Source organism: Ipomoea triloba, chromosome 12 (genome assembly GCF_003576645.1).
Source record: "Ipomoea triloba cultivar NCNSP0323 chromosome 12, ASM357664v1".
Classification (NCBI taxonomy): Eukaryota; Viridiplantae; Streptophyta; class Magnoliopsida; order Solanales; family Convolvulaceae; genus Ipomoea; species Ipomoea triloba.
Genome location: NC_044927.1, coordinates 139,299 through 157,505, shown reverse-complemented (window position 1 = coordinate 157,505; position 18,207 = coordinate 139,299). Strand labels below are relative to the sequence as shown.

The following is an 18,207-nucleotide window of genomic DNA, read 5'->3' as shown; positions in this document are numbered from 1 at the left end:
GTTTTCGATTAATAACCGAAAATTTGACCGAACCTTCATAGCCGACCGAAAACCAACCGACCAACCTTCATAACCGAAATAACCGAAACCGACGGTTTTGCGGTCGGTTAAATATAACCGAATTTTTTTAGTAAAATAGCTATATTTATTTTATTTATTTGACTAATGCGTAAAAGAATAAATTAGTTAAGGAAAAAAAAAACAATATCTTAATATTTATAATCAATTAAAATTAATGTTCTCAAGTATAATAGTAGTTTAGTGTGGTAAATATAAAATGTGTAAAATGTGAGGTATATTTATTTGTAAATATATTTTAGATGCATAAATAAAAATTATGTACTGGTTTCAATTTTATATACTCCAAACAATATATTGATATGTGAAACAGTGAGTCATAGTAATTAAGAAATAATAACCTATGCTGCTTTTAGATTTTTTAAGTTTTCAATTAGAACTAATAATAAAAAGTGTCCTACGAATTTTCAAAAAAAAAAAAGTGTCCTAAGATGTTTTTTAGGAAACATGTTATTTATACATTATATGGTTAACAAATGTCGTGCAATCTAATAAGTGATTAAAATCAATGTAATAGACTATAGACTTGCAAAATGTAAATGAGATGAAGTTATAACTTACATATATATATATATATATATATATATATATATATATATATATATATATTTCTTTAGATTAACATTCGGTTTTTCGGTCGGTTTTTGGTTTTCTCTTGAAAAACCGAAATAACCGAACTTTTTTTTGCCTCAATAACCGAAACCGAACCGAAAACCGAAATATTCGGGCGGTTCGATTTTCGGTCGTCGGTTTTTCGGTCGGTCCGGTTTTTTTGCTCACCCCTAATCTTAACTATGCAATTTTTATCAATTTTGATCACCCAGACCAAATTTTGCCAGAAGTTAAAATAATTAGAGTATTTAAGTCATTCATATCTTTTTTCTTCTTATACAGCGAATCAATTTTTTCTTTTTCTTCTCCGGCTAAAATGGTTTCTCCGCGATTCTGGTGCTCTTGAATGTTGTAGCAAGTCTCATTCGTATAATATGGCACCTCCGAGTTCGAAGCCCATTCCTCGGCAAAGATATCACACTTCTCCGGAGGCGAAGGTGCCCGGAGACCAGCGCCGCCGATCACTGTTCCGATGTGTTCGGCTGTAGTGAGATTAGCAGCGCAAAGTGCGGCAATCTTCTACGAAGCAATGATCATGAGAGGGCAATGAAGAGAGAAGCTTTGAATGAGATTAGCAGTAGGATTATGATGTGCAAAGTTAGAGAGTTGCAGGAGAAATGCTCCATTGAAGCTTTTGAATGAAGCTTCAATAGAGGTGAGATCTAAGGGAGAGACGAAATGATGGAAAGAAGTAACAATGGGGTGGGAAGTGAATAATTAAGTCAAGATGGATGGATGGATGGATGTTTGCAGGTTTTAATTTAAGCTTTGTACACAAATTCATGGTTGTCTGGTCCGTCGTCAAAGAAGAAATAAATATGAATTTGTCGGAGAAGAATAAAAAGATGTGAAATGACTAAAACACCCTCATTATTTTAACTTTCGACGAAATTTGGCCGGCAATTTGACTAGAGTGACAAAAATTGATAAAAATTTCATAGTTAAAGTACGAAATTAATAGTTTTGAAAGTTGTGGATTGCAATTAACATGACCATATAGTCAGTGGACCAAAATGACAATTTGTTTTATTTAAATTGACTAGTTATGTGTAATATATGTTGATTTACGTGTAGTCCTTTGCAAGGTAGGGCAATAGTTGCGATTTTTTCTACAAATTAACGTATATGATCTAAGTTGTACACTAAAGTGCAAGATATATTGAGCTAGTTTTGTCTATGTTGTCCTTATTGGTAAGAATATATTTCTTTAGTTTGTTTTATCTTTTTAATCTTTTAGGGCACCCATAATAGATATTTTGGTGTGATTTGTTAGGGGATTTTAATGTTTGCAATTGTTATGTGGTGGACCCTAATCCAATACACTGAACTTGACTTCATAATGTACAGAATTCATGTTCATAATATACATACACATAACACACGATATAATTAACATAAATTCTATGTATTATGAACATGAATTATGTGTATTATGTTAAGTGTTTAATTCATGTTCATTGTACCGTGTTTATGTGTATGTGTGTTGGTTTTACGATTGCAAGACAACCGTTTCGGCTGGTCAACACTACCGTAAAATTTAAAGAATAATATTCAAACTTTAAAGAGAGAATAATTGCACTTGTATTCCCAATCGAGAGAGAGAATGAGCTCCTCACAATGAAACCCAGGGGTATTTATACAAGAATAATAAGCCTACTCAAGGAAAAAAGTAAAATTTTTAACAAATATGATTTAGGAAGGCAATTTAGGGCTGCCCAACCGTCACGGAAGTTACAAAAACTCTAATTAAGGAAAAACCCCGAATCTCACTTTGAGTTTCCTAATTCCGCGCAAGGTAACCACCTTTCATAGCGCACATGGTCAGGCACAGTCTCCCGACTGCCTACTTAGACTGAGCCACATGGATTTAAACAACCTGGGCTACATATCCGTTCACACTCAGTCAACCAACGAGCTCCCAATACCGGTATTCTCAAATCGGGTACCCTAGTCAGGGTATTCATCAATGTGTGTTATGGACATGAATTATGTGCATTATGAACAAAGATTATGTACTTTATGAAGTCAAATTTTGTATATATGTTCATTATATCGTGTTTATGAGTATGTGTATTATGAACATGAATTATGTATATTATGAAGTCAAATTATGTGTACTGGATCAAGGTTTGCAGTGCATTATGGATCATGGTTCACGATATAAATTGCCGAGTGTTTGAGGTTGTTACATGAAGGTTTGGTTTGTCTCCAAAAGTGGGCCCAACTAAAACAAAGAAGTAGTGCTTCTCAATCGTGTCTGCGGGGCGTGATAAACTGTCTATGTCTTTTTCTTTTTTTTTAAATAAATATTTCGCTTTTCAGATTTTATTTTTTTCTTCTCATCTTCTATTTTATAGTTACACTTATAAAAACTACTCAAAATCTATGCATATTGAAGATGCTTTTAAGGACTTTTTTTTTTCTTCAAAACTTAACATTTCTTAGTAACAATTACATTTTTTTTTAAATTAAAAGGGCAAAAAGTTTGAATTAGGCAATGAACCAACTCTGTGGGCTGTTAATGCTTCTCGATCCAACAATGGGCTTGGGTCGCCGATTTTGATTTTTGACCAAATAAATGTCAACACGCAATATATTATAGCATTTGTCAAAAATTTTGATCAGTATTTTCCTTCTGTCAATAGTGAAACACAAATAAACTTACTAATTATATCCTGAATATAAATAAATTATCATACATTTAGACTTCAAATATATAGTGTTTATGGCGATATATTTTTGATATTTAACAATTAACTCAAATTAAAATAGTTGTCAATCGAAATTCTACGTCTGAAACGTGATTTATTAGTATTTGTAATTTTGCGTGTCGTTATTGCGAAATTAGGGACTTCTCAGGTCTCACGTGACACTATATACGGTAAGACATAGACAACTTTGCTTCTGCTGACAAGGCCTTACAACTGATATCTTCTCTTCATCTTCAAGCTTTAGCAATCGGCGTCGACACACCCATCTGCCACCGCTGCCGCTACCGCCACCGGCACCGCCACCGTTACTGCCCAACTAGCTCATCTTCTTCAGAACATTAATTTGATTTTAGATCAGTTCGTGATTAGAGGAAGAAGCCATGGCATATGTAGATCACGCCTTCTCCATTTCCGACGACGACATCATGATGGAGACCTCCTATACCGTCAACAACCGGCCGCCGATAAAGGAGATCGCCCTAGCCGTTTCTCTCCTCGTCTTCGGTGTCCTCGCTATCGTCCTCGGTTCTTTCATGGCCGTCAACCAGGTCGGCGGCGACCGAGCTCACGGTACTCTTTTTTTCAATTTCCCCATTTTACTCTTTACTTTGCTTGCTTTCCATTTTATTCTCACCCTGTGTATTATTTTCTGGAAATAGATTTTTATTTGCTAGCCTAGGGTTTTGATCTCCTCACTAATCTGGGGGAATATATGATTTTCGGTAGAAGAAAAGAATAGTAACTTTATCTTACAGATATTGCATACAGAGTAAATAATGATTTTTTCTTTTGGGGGTGTTGGTGAGCTGAAATTTGAACTACACCTCTAATGGTATTTCTTTTTTAACAATTGGATTATACTACAAAGGAAAAATGATACTGCTTTTTATCTTTGTGAAAGTAAGGGATAAATTTCATCACACTAGTGTTTATAGTTCTGCTTAATATTATGAAATGTAGCTATGCTTCTTTATTAAAAGAAGAAGAAGAGCTTCTTTATTAAAAGAAGAAGAAGAAGAACATCCACTTAGACAGTTTTTCAATAGTATATTGTGTCTAGAATATGCTTAAAAATTTCTAGAGCATAACCACATTTCAATAAAATAGAAAATTACTATACTTGCCTAAAATAAAATAAAATGCCTTGATTCAATCTGCCAGGGAAATTACCATGCTTGCATGATGATGAGCAGAAATCAATATTTGGACAATGAATTGAGTTTTGCATAGTACTTTCATGTTTGGTAATCGGTATGACTTGAACATTAGTCTATTTGTAGTAAATTATTACTGCAAGGAAATAGAAACTACACAAATCCCTTGTTTCTCTTGTTAGGACATGGTAGTTTCTTCTCACTACCAAATACAATTCTTCTTAAAAGAAACAGGAAGCAACACAGCTCCCCTGGATTCTTTTAGGTAGCTTAGTAGCTAGTATCTTCTTACTGCCAATTATACTTCTCGATGGTATTGTTGTTACTCTTATGGATTAATAAAAAAAAAAAGGGAAATATAGTTATCGATCCATGCCCTTGCATTCTTAGGGTAGTGCTTAAAAATAGAGGATACAACATGTCAACATGTTTCAGTAAAATAGAGAAGCATGGGTCTGCTGTCCCCTCTCTCCCTTCTTCTGTCTTCTTTGTTCATTTGCAGAGGAAAGTAACAATAAAACAGTATTGCACTATTATTTGTTTGGATTAAAGAAAAAATAATAGTATTTGACCCATTTCAATATCTTACTATTAAAGAAAACTTTTCATATCTTACTATTAAAGGGGCATGCATTCATCACATTGGAAGTAAAGATTCTTTAAATGTTGGGAGATATTTAGAATTTTAGAAGTGTCATTAGTTATCTCTAAATTTTCCATATTTATTATTAAAAAGGGAAAAGAGATCATTTGAAAAACTATTAAAAAAGAGTGCATTTGATAAGCCTCAATTTGAAGCTTTTGGCTTACAAGAGGTTTTCCTTCTTATCTAGTCTGAGGATCTTTTGTTAATGATTAATATTTGGCTGAAATTATAGCTTTTAGATTAGAAAAGCTTCAAATAAGTTGAGCTAAACATGTAAGAAGTGGGAAACTACAACTTAGGGACCTTTCTTATGGGTTTCAGTGTATCTGGGTATAAACTGAATTTACATTGCACTAGACAAATACAGTCAACAGTACCTAAACCCAAATCATCAAATTAAAAGTAAGGCTATAAATCAGGATCCATTCCAGCTTCACTTATAAACTTACTTTGGCTGTAAATCAGGATGCAAACCATCCAACTAAACTATCTAAGATAATGCATTGCTAAGTTGAATAGTGATTTGAAAAACTTTCACCCATTCTGAGCTCAATATATCACAAGAAGGGAATGGATATCAGTGGATGAATATTTATCGTCTGCTAAATGGCCTTGTAGTGACAGCATCTGCTTGCGGGGCTGAGCTAAGAGAGAAAAAGTTCTCTTTTAGGGCATACTAACATTCATTTTATCTCCATACAAACATTTTTACCATCTGTAGTTGTGCTTTTCTCTATTTGGATTATATTAGATAAACTTTTATGCTAATGCAACATGCAACTATTTCTGATTTCTGTTTTATGTATATATGTGGGTGTAGTGTATAGGATATGGACCTACAAATATGGAGAAATTTTTGTTTGGATTCTGGTTCCCACTGTAAAAAGATAATATGCCTTAACATACATACATCATTTCATAATTGATTTTTTTTTTTTTTGAAAACCATTTCATAATTGATATGAAGTAATGTTTGTTTCTCTTTGACTTCGAGTTGTGTTTATAGGGCTGTTTTTTGCTATACTGGGAGGAGTTCTGTTTCTTCCAGGGTTTTACTATACACGGATTGCATATTACGCATACAAGGGTTACAAAGGTTTCTCATTCTCCAACATACCTCCCGTGTAGAATCAATCAATCAGCCATCCAGCAACAGTACAAGTACCAGGTTCACTGTACAGATAGTCTCATTGTCTGCATGTTGTTCCCTCCACACTGGTTTCATCTCTCTCATGGCTTGTGTTTCTTTCTGTTTAGCGGAGCTGTCTGTGCCAAAATATGATGATGTGATGTAAATAATAAAGTGAATCCCCCTGACAATAGATTACCCTTGTAGTAGCAAATGTAAACTGTTGATCAGTCATTTTTCTGTTGAAATCATGATCCTATTGACCTTAATGTGCATCCGGCATCCCATAGGAGATGAGTCCAGGATGTGTCAAACTTGAGGGGTGTTTTCCCCCCAGCCTGTGCTGTGCTAGTTAGTTAGTAGTATTACTATTCCTCGTATAGATGGATGACTGTTGTGTGCATGATGAAAGAGTTGTTTGATATTGATATACATATACACAAAAATATTAATTGGATCAAGTCTTGAAAGGGATCCATCCAATATTCAAATTGGGTTTGCCTGAAATCCAAGTATCAAGTCTGGCCACATTCATACCATTTTCGCATCAACTGGGCAGACGTCAAAGTGAGTGCTGGGATAACATCAACTTGTTTAGGCTGTAGCTCACTCCAACTTACGACGTGTTATTTTTTTATTATTATTCCAGTTGTCTTGCTTGATGTTCATCTTTTAGTGTATTTTTCATTGGTTTGATGTAGACGGGTATAATATCTACGATGACTATGAACTGTGATAAATGGGATTAAAAGTAACTATTGTTTCTTTTCGTTTTTATATTATGTATATATATATATGTACTGTGATAAATGGGATTAAAAGTAAATATTGTCTCTTTTCGTTTTTATATTATGTATATATATGGTCTTGATTTTAATACTAGACTCATTAATAACTTTTACGGTATACGGAGTATTATAATTTTCCAATGCTTAACCTTCTATTTTTATAATTTATGAAAAAATCACTTCAAATCTTGCCAAATTGAAAATACGACGGAGGGAGTAAAATTTAATTCCAAAACAAGAGCAAAACATAATAATATATTAATATATGTATAGTTTAATTATTTTTCAACTGATAACTTTTTTTTTTTTGAAAAATTTTCAACTGATAAATTAATACAGTAAATTATAACCAATGTGACCGACACAGTACGAACTACGAAGTACGACCATCACGTCCAAAAGACCCAAACATTTCACCCCGTGCCTGCCTGCCTGCCACAATCCATTTTATGATTCACAACACGAATCCGATCTAAAAATGGGTTATTCTCACGGGTCGGTTAACCCACGGATCCGTATCTTTGTCTGTGTTTGACCAACCCAACCAGGGCTTGTGTACACAGTTTCCAGAATTCCAAGTCATAGGGATTGTGCTCTTTAATATCTGACTGAATTTATGAAGGGGGTTTTCAAGCATTTCACTGTAAGTATCCTGATTACTGTATTTTGTCGGATTTTGACGCTTCTATTGCTAAAAAAAATTTGAAATTTTGCTGATATGATCACCCATTTTGAAGCTTGGTGGGGTGAGGGGGTTCGCAGTGGGGCGTGGTACGTCACCCAATACCCAAAACCTTAAGATTAAAGGAATTAAAGACATCATAGCGGTTGCTTCAGGCAAAGGTGGTGTTGGCAAGTCCACCACTTCTGGTATTTCTGCATCCTATACACTTTGTTATGTTTCTTGGTTAGAAATGATGTATTTTGTAGTTCAATTGTTCCCAGTTAAGATAATCTCAAGTTTATACCTGAGTATTTGCTAATTCAGCTTCTGTACGTTTGTTATGGCCCTGTTTGGTAAATAATCAGCCTATCAGCCAATTTTGGCTTATTTGACCACTATTAGTTGTTTGTTAATTAGCTTTTTGTAACTCCAAAATGCTAAAATTCAAAAGGCTACTCAAAGCAGCCTTTTCGGTTAGCTTTAAAAAAAAAGAAATTATACCAAACATCTATCAGCTAACAACTAATTTATCAAACAACTTTCTACAGTCAACTAATGTTATCAACAAATCATACCTTCTAACCCAAACAGCCAACCCAATCAGCTAACAGCCATTTACCAAACAGAGCCTATATCTATCTTAGCAATGCTTCCGTGAACATATTGGATTTGCAGTTAATTTGGCTGTTTCACTTGCCAATAAGTGTCGACTTAGAGTCGGGTTGCTGGATGCTGATATCTATGGGCCTTCAATTCCTATGATGATGAGACTCCATGGGAAGCCTGAAGTGAGTCAAGGTGAGGCTTTAAAAGCTCCCCCACCTTTTTTTTTTCCTATCAAATTCATTATACCACTTAGTTATATGAGGTGAACTAAGACTTAGTTCAAGATGAACAGCAAATTTTTATTTATTTAATCAGATATGTTTTGGGGCATTTAATTAAATCTACATTTAAGGCACTTTGAAACACTGGTGAGATAGTAAGAGAGAGAGTAAGAATTCTTGCTGGTAGCAAGGGCATAATAATCAATATTTCAACTAATGGAGGAGTACAAAATTCAGCTACTTTGTTTATTGTTTATGTGTTTCCCTTGCTATCTGTTATGAGCTTTCTCCTTCTGGTGAATTGTTATCATAGTTTGCATATTGTGCTTCTTTGATTCTCATGTTTTCACCCGCAGAGAGGAAGATGATTCCAATTGAAAGTTATGGCGTTAAATGTATTTCAATGGGATCTCTTGTGGAGGAAGGTGCAGCAATCGTATGGAGGGGACCTATGGTATGCTTCTGCTCTCTACTTTAAGTAGGTATGATTAATACTTCTAAAGTTTGTGTGAGGTAGATTAGCTGTTTGCTGATGGTGATTGACCTGAATAGGGATAGTCATGAATTTTGATTTCTTAATCCATTCAGACCATTTCCCTTGCAGGTCATGAAAGCTCTTGAGCAGATGACTAGAGGAGTTGATTGGGGAATCCTAGATATTCTTGTGGTGGATATGCCCCCAGGTACTGGAGATGCTCAGATATCTATTTCCCAGAGGCTTCAGTTGTCAGGTACTGGCTACTGACAGAATATATTAGAAATGCTGATGTACCTAAAAGATGTTGCAGGTTAGAGGATCAGCATGGGACACAGCCTCATTTTTTACACAAGATCTACAAGAGTTATAATAACATTATCCAATTGTCAATGTTCTATAAAGGGTTCTTCTTTCCTTTTGTTCTATAAAGATAATGTTTGCCTCAATAATTATAACAATTCCTACTCCATTGCCTTTTGCATTGAAGCTTTACATCATGCCACCCCTTCAGTTAAAGAATAATATACCTTTTGGAATGTGTTAGGCTGCATTATTGATAAGTTTAGCCAGGTTATTTTCACTGCAAGTAATGTTTTCCTCTTTTTGATAGATATTTTATACAATTTCCAACTTTATTTTGAAATAGCTTTAGTCTGAATTTTGTGTTGGTTAAAATTAGGCTATAAGTGCCAAATTTTATGATAGGTCTATGAGTCTATCACCAATATGTTGAGTTTCTTTAATATACTCTGCCGTATATGTTTTGAAATAATCTAAAGCTGTTTGCTATTCCTGTCAGGAGGATTGATTGTTTCAACTCCTCAGGATGTTGCATTAATGGATGCTCGCAGAGGTGCTAAAATGTTTTCCAAAGTTAATGTTCCGGTATGATCTTTTGGTTAAGCTTGTATATCAGGTGGACGTGTGCCAGAATTTATATGTTTTCTTCTTCTTCTTTTTTGAGTGGGAAAATTTTTTAACTTATTCCAAACCTCACATTTACATGATACGCTGACAGATTCTAGGAATCTTGGAAAACATGAGCTACTTTAAATGCCCAAATTGCAATGAACCCTCATATATCTTTGGCAAAGGAGGGGCTCGTAAAACAGCTGACGAAATGGGCATGAAGTTTCTTGGTGAGGTATGCTTGAATTCAATGATGGAACTTACTTAGATACCTTGACTCTCCATATATGACCATATACATACATCTGACTTTCTGGTACAGTGAGGACTAGGATTTCCTTTCATCCTATTCAATCAACCAGTCATAAAATAAAATACCTTAATTAGGTCTGAGGTGGGAGAAAATTGGTGATATGGCAGGGTTGTAATTTGCTTTCCTCTCCTCTCTGTCTTTATCTGGTTTGCCTCCCCAAAAGTCTTGTGCGGGTATGCCTACATAAACATGAATTTTAATGCTGTGTAAACATGTGTGGATTTCTTTAGTGTTTATAGTCCACTTAGGATACTACCTATACTGTTTTAGTAATCTCAACTTACTGTACCAGGTACCACTAGAAGTAGGGATCAGAAGTGGTTCTGATGAAGGTCTCCCAATTGTAGTATCAGAACCTCATTCTGTAGTATCCCAAGTGTATGGTGAGATTGCTGAGAAAGTTGTCAAAGGACTTGAAGAATTGGACCAGGAGCAACATTTCCGACCAGAGATAACTTTGTGATGTGATAGACGACACCAGGTGCAGACGTGACTAAAAATATTATGTCAAATCTCTAATTGGAAGAGGGTATGATGCTTCAAGCACCCCTTCTCTGCCCCATCTGATTGAAACGAACTCCCAGCTCTCTTCCCTTGTCTCAAAATGACCGCCTCAGATGTATAAAGAATCCTTTTTTTTTTTTTGGGTCTAATACAGGTCAAGGCCCTCCTCAGTAGTCCTCACTCCTCACCTGAATAAATGGACCAATGTCAGCAGAAGTGGGAGTATATTTTTGGTTTCCAGAGCGCAGGATTTTGTTTTAATTTTTAGTGCAAGGGATTTTGTTTTATTTGACATCTAGAGTGCAGGAGGTTTAACCTTGATAAACTTGGTTTTGGTTTGGTGCTTTACAGAGAGAAAAAGCATACTCCGTAGATGTTTTTTTTTTTGAGAATAATACTCCGTAGATGTTAAGACTCAAAATTTCATTACTATTTGGAGAGTTACAAGTAGTTGAAAAGGAGGGGATATTATTTACTTGTCTAACAAGGTGCCCAGCACTCATTCATAGCTGCTGGAAAGGAAATACATTACCTGAAAGTGAAATAGAAATTAAAGCCGAAAAGAATGTTTCTTGCTCTTACCGCCAGCCATTATGCATCAAATGAAGATTCGGTGTTTGTAAACATGGTCAGACCAAAGCTAAGCTAGCTTGATTCAAATATAATTTCAAATTAAAAAACTTCCATTATTACTCGTACAATACAAAGAACTCCTTAAAATTATAAAGTAATAATTTGATTCATAAAAAAAAAAAACTATAATAAAAAAATTAAAAATAGAAAGGTGATTCGAGAGTTTTACTTCATAATAAAATAATCCCCTTAATTGCTGCTTGCCAAGCTATATGTTTTGCGCCAAGTTTGTTGCGGAAGTTTCCCCTGCCATATAAGAAGAAGGCATTTGTCGCTCCACCCCGATACCGGTGGCCAAAACTCCCAGGAGAAGGAGAAGGAGTGGTTGGAAAATGGCGGCGAGCAATGGTGGCGAAGACATCAAGTTCAGCGTGGTGGTGAGCATGTTCCAGTGGATACACAAGAGCAAATCCAAGCCGCTAAAACAGTCCAAGTTCCGAAAGTTTCTGGACACTTTCTGCCGGAAGCCTCATGACTACTTCGCTGCAATGCGGCTCATCCTCCCTGGCCTCGACCGCGATCGCGGCTCCTATGGTCTCAAAGAGCACGTGCTTGCCACCTGCATCATCGACGCCCTCGGCATATCCCGCGACTCCGACGACGCCCACCGCCTCCTTAACTGGCGCAAGGCTGGCCCTAGAGCTGGCCTCAATGCCGGAAATTTCTCCCTTGTAGCCGCTGAGGTACCATTCCTTTCTTTTTCCAATTACCCGCCCTATCCCTATCCTTTATGTTTAAGGATCATAAATTCTTCAAAGGTAAACCTCCCACTCTAAACTCTAAACTCTAAAGGGGATTGATTTTTGGCGTTTATATGAGCTGATGATGATTTTAAGGTTAAATCATTGATTATACCCCTTATCCAAGTTCAGCCATGGTACTCAACTTTTATAATTTATTTGCCATGTGAGACAGACCATATACACACACACACACACACTCTTTTACACAATATTACAAGTGGCCCTATTGATGTTCATGTTGTTCGCTTTTTGTTTAAGTCCTACCTATTCTAACTCTTCTCTCCATTTTTCACTTGTCTTTTCTGATTCTTCTTTTGCCTTTTCTTATTCTGTTCAGTCCAAAAATCTGGAAGTCCCACTTGTTTCAAATAAAATACTGCACTGCATTTTTACTAAGTTTCACAAGTCTTCTACTTTTTTTAAATTGCTTTGCTCTTGTATTTAGTCTTTAGAAATTTCTGCTCCATAATCTCTTCTGGAATTTTGTAAGATTCTCTTTCCAGTGAAGGAATTTGTATAGCACTTTCTCCAGGGAACAATGAAAATTTTAATTCCTGTTTCTTCCCCATGTTTGTTTGCTTCAAAGTTTTTGCAAGATTTTTTCTGTCATTCTTTTGGAGCGAGTGAATGGATGGAAAGGATGATCATGAGTTCACGCACAAACTGAATCCTCTTTTTCAAAAGATCTGTTTGTTTTTAATAATACTTGTTCTCAATTCATGAATAGGTCCTACAGCGCAGGCAGGGAGTGTCTTCTGGTGGGCTAACAATAAAAGAATTAAATGACTTGCTTGATGCCTTAGCTTCAAGTGTGAACAGGTAAGTCAGTGTAATTGCATGGCCTTTTATCCTATGTATGGTGTAAACTTATAGACTCTTTGAATGATAATAAATGGCTTGTATACACACACTACTTGAAAATTGTGTGTTCTTGCACACATCATAAGATCCTTGCATAACTATTTCATTGATGTGCTTGGGTAATTTCTGAAAAAAATGTTTGCTTTTGCCATAGGGTCATCTGCAACATTTTTCTACTTTTGTTTTCAACTAAAATTAAACATAAAACAAAATACAGTCTTTTTTGTAATATTCTTATATTTTCTGAAAACATTTTCAAAACTTGTGTGTGTGTGTGTGTTTTTTTTTTTTTTTTTTTTTTTGGGAAAAAGGTTATTATTTTTATTGTTTTCAAATTAGGAGTTATTCTCATTTTACTCATCATTTACCTAATGCTATACTCCAACCACCAATTCCCTCTTACCCAACCTCTTATGACTTATTCCACACACACCTTCCTGATGTAACTGACCCCTACATTGATCCTGACCACATCCGCCTCAATTTTGATCGTACATAACATTGATTAACTACCCCACCTGACCTGGTGTACCTTGGCTGCCCACCCCATCCTTGATCCTTCTCATTTAACCACACAACCTATTGCTGATCCACTTCAATATCTCCTTGACAACAGCTAACAGCCACACTTACCACCCTGCACCGTCAACTTACTTTAGATCCATTGAACCTCAACCTCCGGTTCTCCACCCTACCTTTCATCCTATCCCATCTTCAGCAATCCAACCACCACTTGTGAACAAAGCATGACACTAAAAATAAGGAAAATGACACTTTTAGTTTCTTAGTTGTAACCATGGTGTAAATTTAGTTTCTCCATTATTCATAGTGTATATTTAATCCCTAAGTTCTTGGCGAAGTGGAAGACTAGGCCTTGCACTAGGGTTTCATTAAAAACCCTAGGGACCAAATTTGCCATTTTACTAAGAACTTAAGGATTAAATCTAAACCATGATCCCAATTGAGGAACTAAAAGTGCTATTTTCTCACAAAAAAATTGTTATTATTATTATTTTTTACCAAAAACAAAAATGTTAGGAAAATGCCCCTCTATTTGTTGTACTCCACCTTGTTTCTGATCTTAAACTCATAGAAAAAGTAGAAGTTTATTCCTTAAAGTTTGTGTTCTTTTGTATTATATTGACACAAGTAGTGCTGCAGTGATATGACTTAACAAAAGATCTGTCTGAGTTTCTGGACTATCCGTATATACTTTATCTCCAAACATAATAATCTGGCAGGGTGATGGCACAAATTTATATTTGTTGTATCCTCTAAAACTCTGTTTGAGGCATTCAGATATGGATGCTTCACATATTTCCTTTTGTTTTTTATGCCTTTTCATGTTGGCTGCTACATTATGTATGAAGGCGTAAAAGACTTCGGGGAGTTATTTAGTATACCATCTGGCCAATTCATACTTCACAGGTTAATATAGCTACACCTTTGCAACAGATCTGAGAAGACTACTGTTCTTTCTGACCTCATTAGGAGAACAAATGCTCAGGAAATGAAGTGGATTGTTATGATAATTCTCAAAGGTTTGCTGATTCTGATAACAATTCAACGACTTAATAGTTGTGCTTAGAACTTGTATCGTATATTATTGTTCATCTATTAACTTCTCCCAATTTTTTCTCTAGATCTTAAGTTGGGAATTAGTGAAAAAAGCATCTTTCATGAATTCCATCCAGATGCAGAAGACTTGTTCAATGTTACTTGCGACTTAAAACTTGTCTGTGAAAAGTTAAGAGATAGAAATCAACGACATAAGCGCCAGGTTGGTTTAGGATTTAGGATTCAATTATTATGCAATCTTTACTAATATATGCTATACCATTGGTTCAACCACCATGTCATCTTATATTATGTGCCATGGCATGCCAAATTGCCAATCTGTGTTTTTAAATATAAACAATCTGTGCAAATTATAGTTTCTTTATTGTAAATTCTGATATATTATTTCTTTTGTTGAAGTAAAGGTATATTGGATATAGTTTAAAATGTAGGATAAACTCATCAATTGATGTGGGCATACAAGTGAATTTAATGTGCATTTTACCCTTCTAAACTCCATTCAGATGGACTACGAAATAGAATAATTTTGATCATGGTATTGCAGAACTATTTGTTTATATTTAAGCTAATGTTATCATTTCAACTATATGATTGCTCAGTTGTATAATTACGTGACCAATGATTGGTAGATAAGCTCAACTACCTCACCATCACTCAACTAGGTATTGCTTTTCGTATAAGTTGGAGTAGAATTGATTACATTTGTAACAACTTGGGCATGATCAATATATATGCTTCAACTTAAGGGGGAATGTTGAACATGTGAGGCAGTACCAAGTGGGTTGCTACAGTAGTTCAAGGGACATTTACTTGTATAATTGTATGTATAACTAGATTAGATCTACACGCCTCAGTTGGATTATGAAAAATACAATACATTATAGTATTATACTCTATTTTCTATCCCAAATAGCATTTGGTGGACTTATAACTTATAAGGATGGTGATTTATATAAACTAGTCAATCTTTGTTTTCACCACTTTTTTGTTCTTTCCTTTAATGTGTATTTTACAACCATTTGTAGATAATGGCCATAGGCTAACAGTATATTCCACCTTTGCAGGATATTGAAGTTGGAAAAGTGGTGCGCCCTCAACTAGCTCTTAGGGTCAGCAATGCAGCTGCTGCATGGAAGAAGGTCCTTTTAATTAGCTTTTTTTTTTTCCTAGCCTTCCCCGTATAATTTTTCTAGTTCTCTTTGTTTAGTTTTGTTTTCTGTGGTTATCTAAGTAAGTATCATCTGCTGCATGGAAGAAGGTCCTTTTAATTAGCTTTTTTCTTCTTTTTTTTTTCTCCTAGCCTTCCCCATATAATTTTTCTAGTTCTCTTTGTTTAGTGTTTTTCTGTGGTTATCTAAGTATCATTTGCTAAACACCTTTGCCCTACAAATGAATAGCTTCATGGAAAGGAAGTAGTTGTTGAGTGCAAATTTGATGGGGATCGCATCCAGATTCATAAAAACAAAGCAGAGATGCACTTCTTCTCTAGGTGAACTTCCATCCCATTACATATATTACTATAGTTTTTATTTTTTAATCCATCTCTCTTGTTCTGTAGAAGTACCAATTTATCTTTGATGATGCTTCTGCAAATTTTGGTAGAAACTGCATCCATGTAAAGTTTTTTGATCTTAGTTAATGAACACATTGTTTATTTCTGGTACTATTATGCAGAAACTTTTTTGATCATCAAGAGTATGCACATGCAATGTCAGATATCATTGCACAGAATATTCTTGTGGAGAAGTAAGTAATTGGATATTCTGATGTCAAAACCTCTGTGCTCTCTGCCTTCTTTCTAGCTTTTCTGAATCATGTTATGATCTAATTGGTATTCCCTCTGTCTCGTTTAATATATCCCATTTCACTTCTTGAGGGACAACCCAACTTAACTCTTACTAACTGTTTATGATATACTCCGTATTTCTTTAAAATTTTTAGGCTTTGTTTCCTCAGTCAAGTAGTATTTATCATGCTGTTTTCTAATATATAATTTTATTTCCAATGGTGAATTTATTAGTGATTGTTAGATGTTATACATATATATTTGGTATGCATATATTCAGTCTCTATCATAGCATGATTTTAGGCTTAGGTAAACTTAAGTCGATATTTAGTCAAATTGGCCAGGAAAATAGTTAACACAAGACATAAATTGGGACAGAGTTATCATCTTTGGTTTGTTATTTTACATCAATTAATTATCATTGAAATGACAATTAGGTTGCTTTTATTCCTTCCTTTGCGACATGGATAAGGACACACATACTGTGTTAGACATTGACACAGATACTAGGACATACTATCCCCAAAAAGTTTGATGTTATTACCTTTGTTCATATTCTTTTTATCAGATGTATACTTGATGGTGAAATGTTAGTCTGGGACACATCTGCAAATCGTTTTGCAGAGTTCGGTTCAAATCAAGAAATAGGTACATTATCTTTTGCATTTCATTTGTTCTGATAACATTCTTCTGTATTCTTGCTTTCTTTATTAAATTTCTACCTATGCAACAGCAAAGGCTGCAAGGGAAGGACTTGATAGTGACAGGCAGGTTTGTCTTGTAACTGTTAATGCATGCTGTATCAGTCTGTAGAAAGTTTTCCAATGCATCTGGTTTTTTTGTTCTGATTGTGCAGTTATGCTGTATCCTTTTATATGTTATGTGTTGGCAAGGTTGGTCAAATCAATCAGCTTTTTCTGCTGGTAGGTTGATGAAAATTTCTTGGTTAGACAGTGTGCTTGTATTTTTGTACGCTAACTGCATAGCTGGTCTTTTTGGTGGGTGTTTTCCTTACTACAAGATGTGAGTAGATGTTGCCTTTGATGTTCTTTATGTTGGAGATACCAGTGTTATTCACCAGAGTTTGAAAGAACGACATGAGCTTCTACGTAAGGTTGTGAAGCCTATTAAAGGTAGCTTGGAGATTTTGGTTCCTAATGGTGGCCTTAATGCTCATCGTGCTCCTGGTAAGCACTTGACTTTGAAGCCAATAGTCTGAAGTTATAGTCTTAATATTCATTTCATTAAAACTCAAGGATGAACTTATGGAGTATCGTATTTTGTACTTGAAGGATGGATGGTGTTTCTAAAAGAAAGATGACAATGATTATTTACATGGATGTATGTTAATATAAAAAAGTAAAAATATGAATATGCACATAATGTTACTTTTTATATGCTTGCGCACACAAGTGTGTGTGTGTGCATAGAATACGGTTGGGGTGCTCAGGTGCGGTTGTGTGGTGAGAGGAGAATCATTGATCTTGCCAAAATCAACGTTCAGGATTAACAATATTTATAAAAAAAAAATGCGGTTTCAATTTGGTCATTTTCCATATGGGTCAAACTTAAAGTGCATGATTTTTCTTCTTAAGGTACGTGATTTTCCTCCTTAAGGTGCGTGGTTTTTGTGTGTAAGGTGCGTGGGTTTGAGTTTAAGGTGCGTTAGTTGTTGAAACTTAAGTGCGTCGGTATAAAGTTTTAGGTGCGTGATTTTCCTTCTTAAGGTGCGTTGTTCTTAAGGTTTTTTTTTTTTTTTTTTTTTTTTTTTTTTTTTTTTTTTTTTTTTTTTT

At 35.1% G+C, this 18,207-nt stretch overlaps 3 protein-coding genes across 5 annotated transcripts in view; all 3 read left to right on the top strand.

Moving 5' to 3' along the window:
• Nucleotides 1-3,582: 3,582 nt before the first annotated feature.
• LOC115999864 (transmembrane protein 230-like) lies at nucleotides 3,583-6,791 on the top strand. Its single transcript, XM_031239803.1, has 2 exons — nucleotides 3,583-3,971; nucleotides 6,208-6,791. Exons 1-2 carry the CDS (start codon nucleotides 3,782-3,784, stop codon nucleotides 6,327-6,329), a joined length of 312 nt encoding a protein of 103 aa, XP_031095663.1. The 5' UTR covers nucleotides 3,583-3,781; the 3' UTR covers nucleotides 6,330-6,791.
• Nucleotides 6,792-7,561: 770 nt separating this feature from the next.
• Nucleotides 7,562-11,279, top strand: LOC115999179 (iron-sulfur protein NUBPL). 3 transcript variants are annotated; one of them, XR_004093993.1, is made up of 9 exons: nucleotides 7,735-7,761; nucleotides 7,856-7,988; nucleotides 8,458-8,580; nucleotides 8,966-9,063; nucleotides 9,214-9,340; nucleotides 9,887-9,972; nucleotides 10,106-10,231; nucleotides 10,602-10,838; nucleotides 10,968-11,279. XR_004093993.1 is itself a non-coding variant. In XM_031238976.1 (9 exons), the coding sequence occupies exons 1-8, from the start codon at nucleotides 7,735-7,737 to the stop codon at nucleotides 10,770-10,772; spliced, it is 891 nt and encodes a 296-aa protein (XP_031094836.1). In that variant the 3' UTR covers nucleotides 10,773-10,790; nucleotides 10,968-11,279. The 3 variants fall into 3 exon arrangements, 2 of the variants coding, with proteins under 2 accessions (XP_031094837.1, XP_031094836.1); XM_031238976.1 differs by having other exon boundaries at nucleotides 10,602-10,790; XM_031238977.1 differs by lacking the exon at nucleotides 8,458-8,580 and having other exon boundaries at nucleotides 7,562-7,761; nucleotides 10,602-11,279.
• A 271-nt stretch (nucleotides 11,280-11,550) lies between these two features.
• Nucleotides 11,551-18,207, top strand: part of LOC115999178 (DNA ligase 4) — an 18,787-nt gene continuing 12,130 nt past the window's right edge. The window contains exons 1-11 of the mRNA XM_031238975.1: nucleotides 11,551-12,129; nucleotides 12,917-13,008; nucleotides 14,506-14,591; nucleotides 14,694-14,830; nucleotides 15,693-15,767; nucleotides 16,026-16,117; nucleotides 16,303-16,374; nucleotides 16,983-17,062; nucleotides 17,148-17,185; nucleotides 17,271-17,277; nucleotides 17,446-17,601. Coding sequence (XP_031094835.1) covers nucleotides 11,779-12,129; nucleotides 12,917-13,008; nucleotides 14,506-14,591; nucleotides 14,694-14,830; nucleotides 15,693-15,767; nucleotides 16,026-16,117; nucleotides 16,303-16,374; nucleotides 16,983-17,062; nucleotides 17,148-17,185; nucleotides 17,271-17,277; nucleotides 17,446-17,601 — 1,186 coding nt within the window. The 5' untranslated portion in view covers nucleotides 11,551-11,778. The remainder of the gene's footprint in view (nucleotides 12,130-12,916; nucleotides 13,009-14,505; nucleotides 14,592-14,693; nucleotides 14,831-15,692; nucleotides 15,768-16,025; nucleotides 16,118-16,302; nucleotides 16,375-16,982; nucleotides 17,063-17,147; nucleotides 17,186-17,270; nucleotides 17,278-17,445; nucleotides 17,602-18,207) is intronic.

Coding starts and splice junctions, on each gene's coding strand:
- LOC115999864 (XM_031239803.1), top strand. CDS start 3,782: ATGGCATATGTAGATCACGCCTTCTCCATTTCCGACGACGACATCATG. Junction 3,972..6,207: donor CGGCGGCGACCGAGCTCACG/GTACTCTTTTTT, acceptor TTGTGTTTATAG/GGCTGTTTTTTGCTATACTG.
- LOC115999179 (XM_031238976.1), top strand. CDS start 7,735: ATGAAGGGGGTTTTCAAGCATTTCACT. Junction 9,341..9,886: donor CCAGAGGCTTCAGTTGTCAG/GTACTGGCTACT, acceptor TATTCCTGTCAG/GAGGATTGATTGTTTCAACT. Junction 10,232..10,601: donor GCATGAAGTTTCTTGGTGAG/GTATGCTTGAAT, acceptor TTACTGTACCAG/GTACCACTAGAAGTAGGGAT.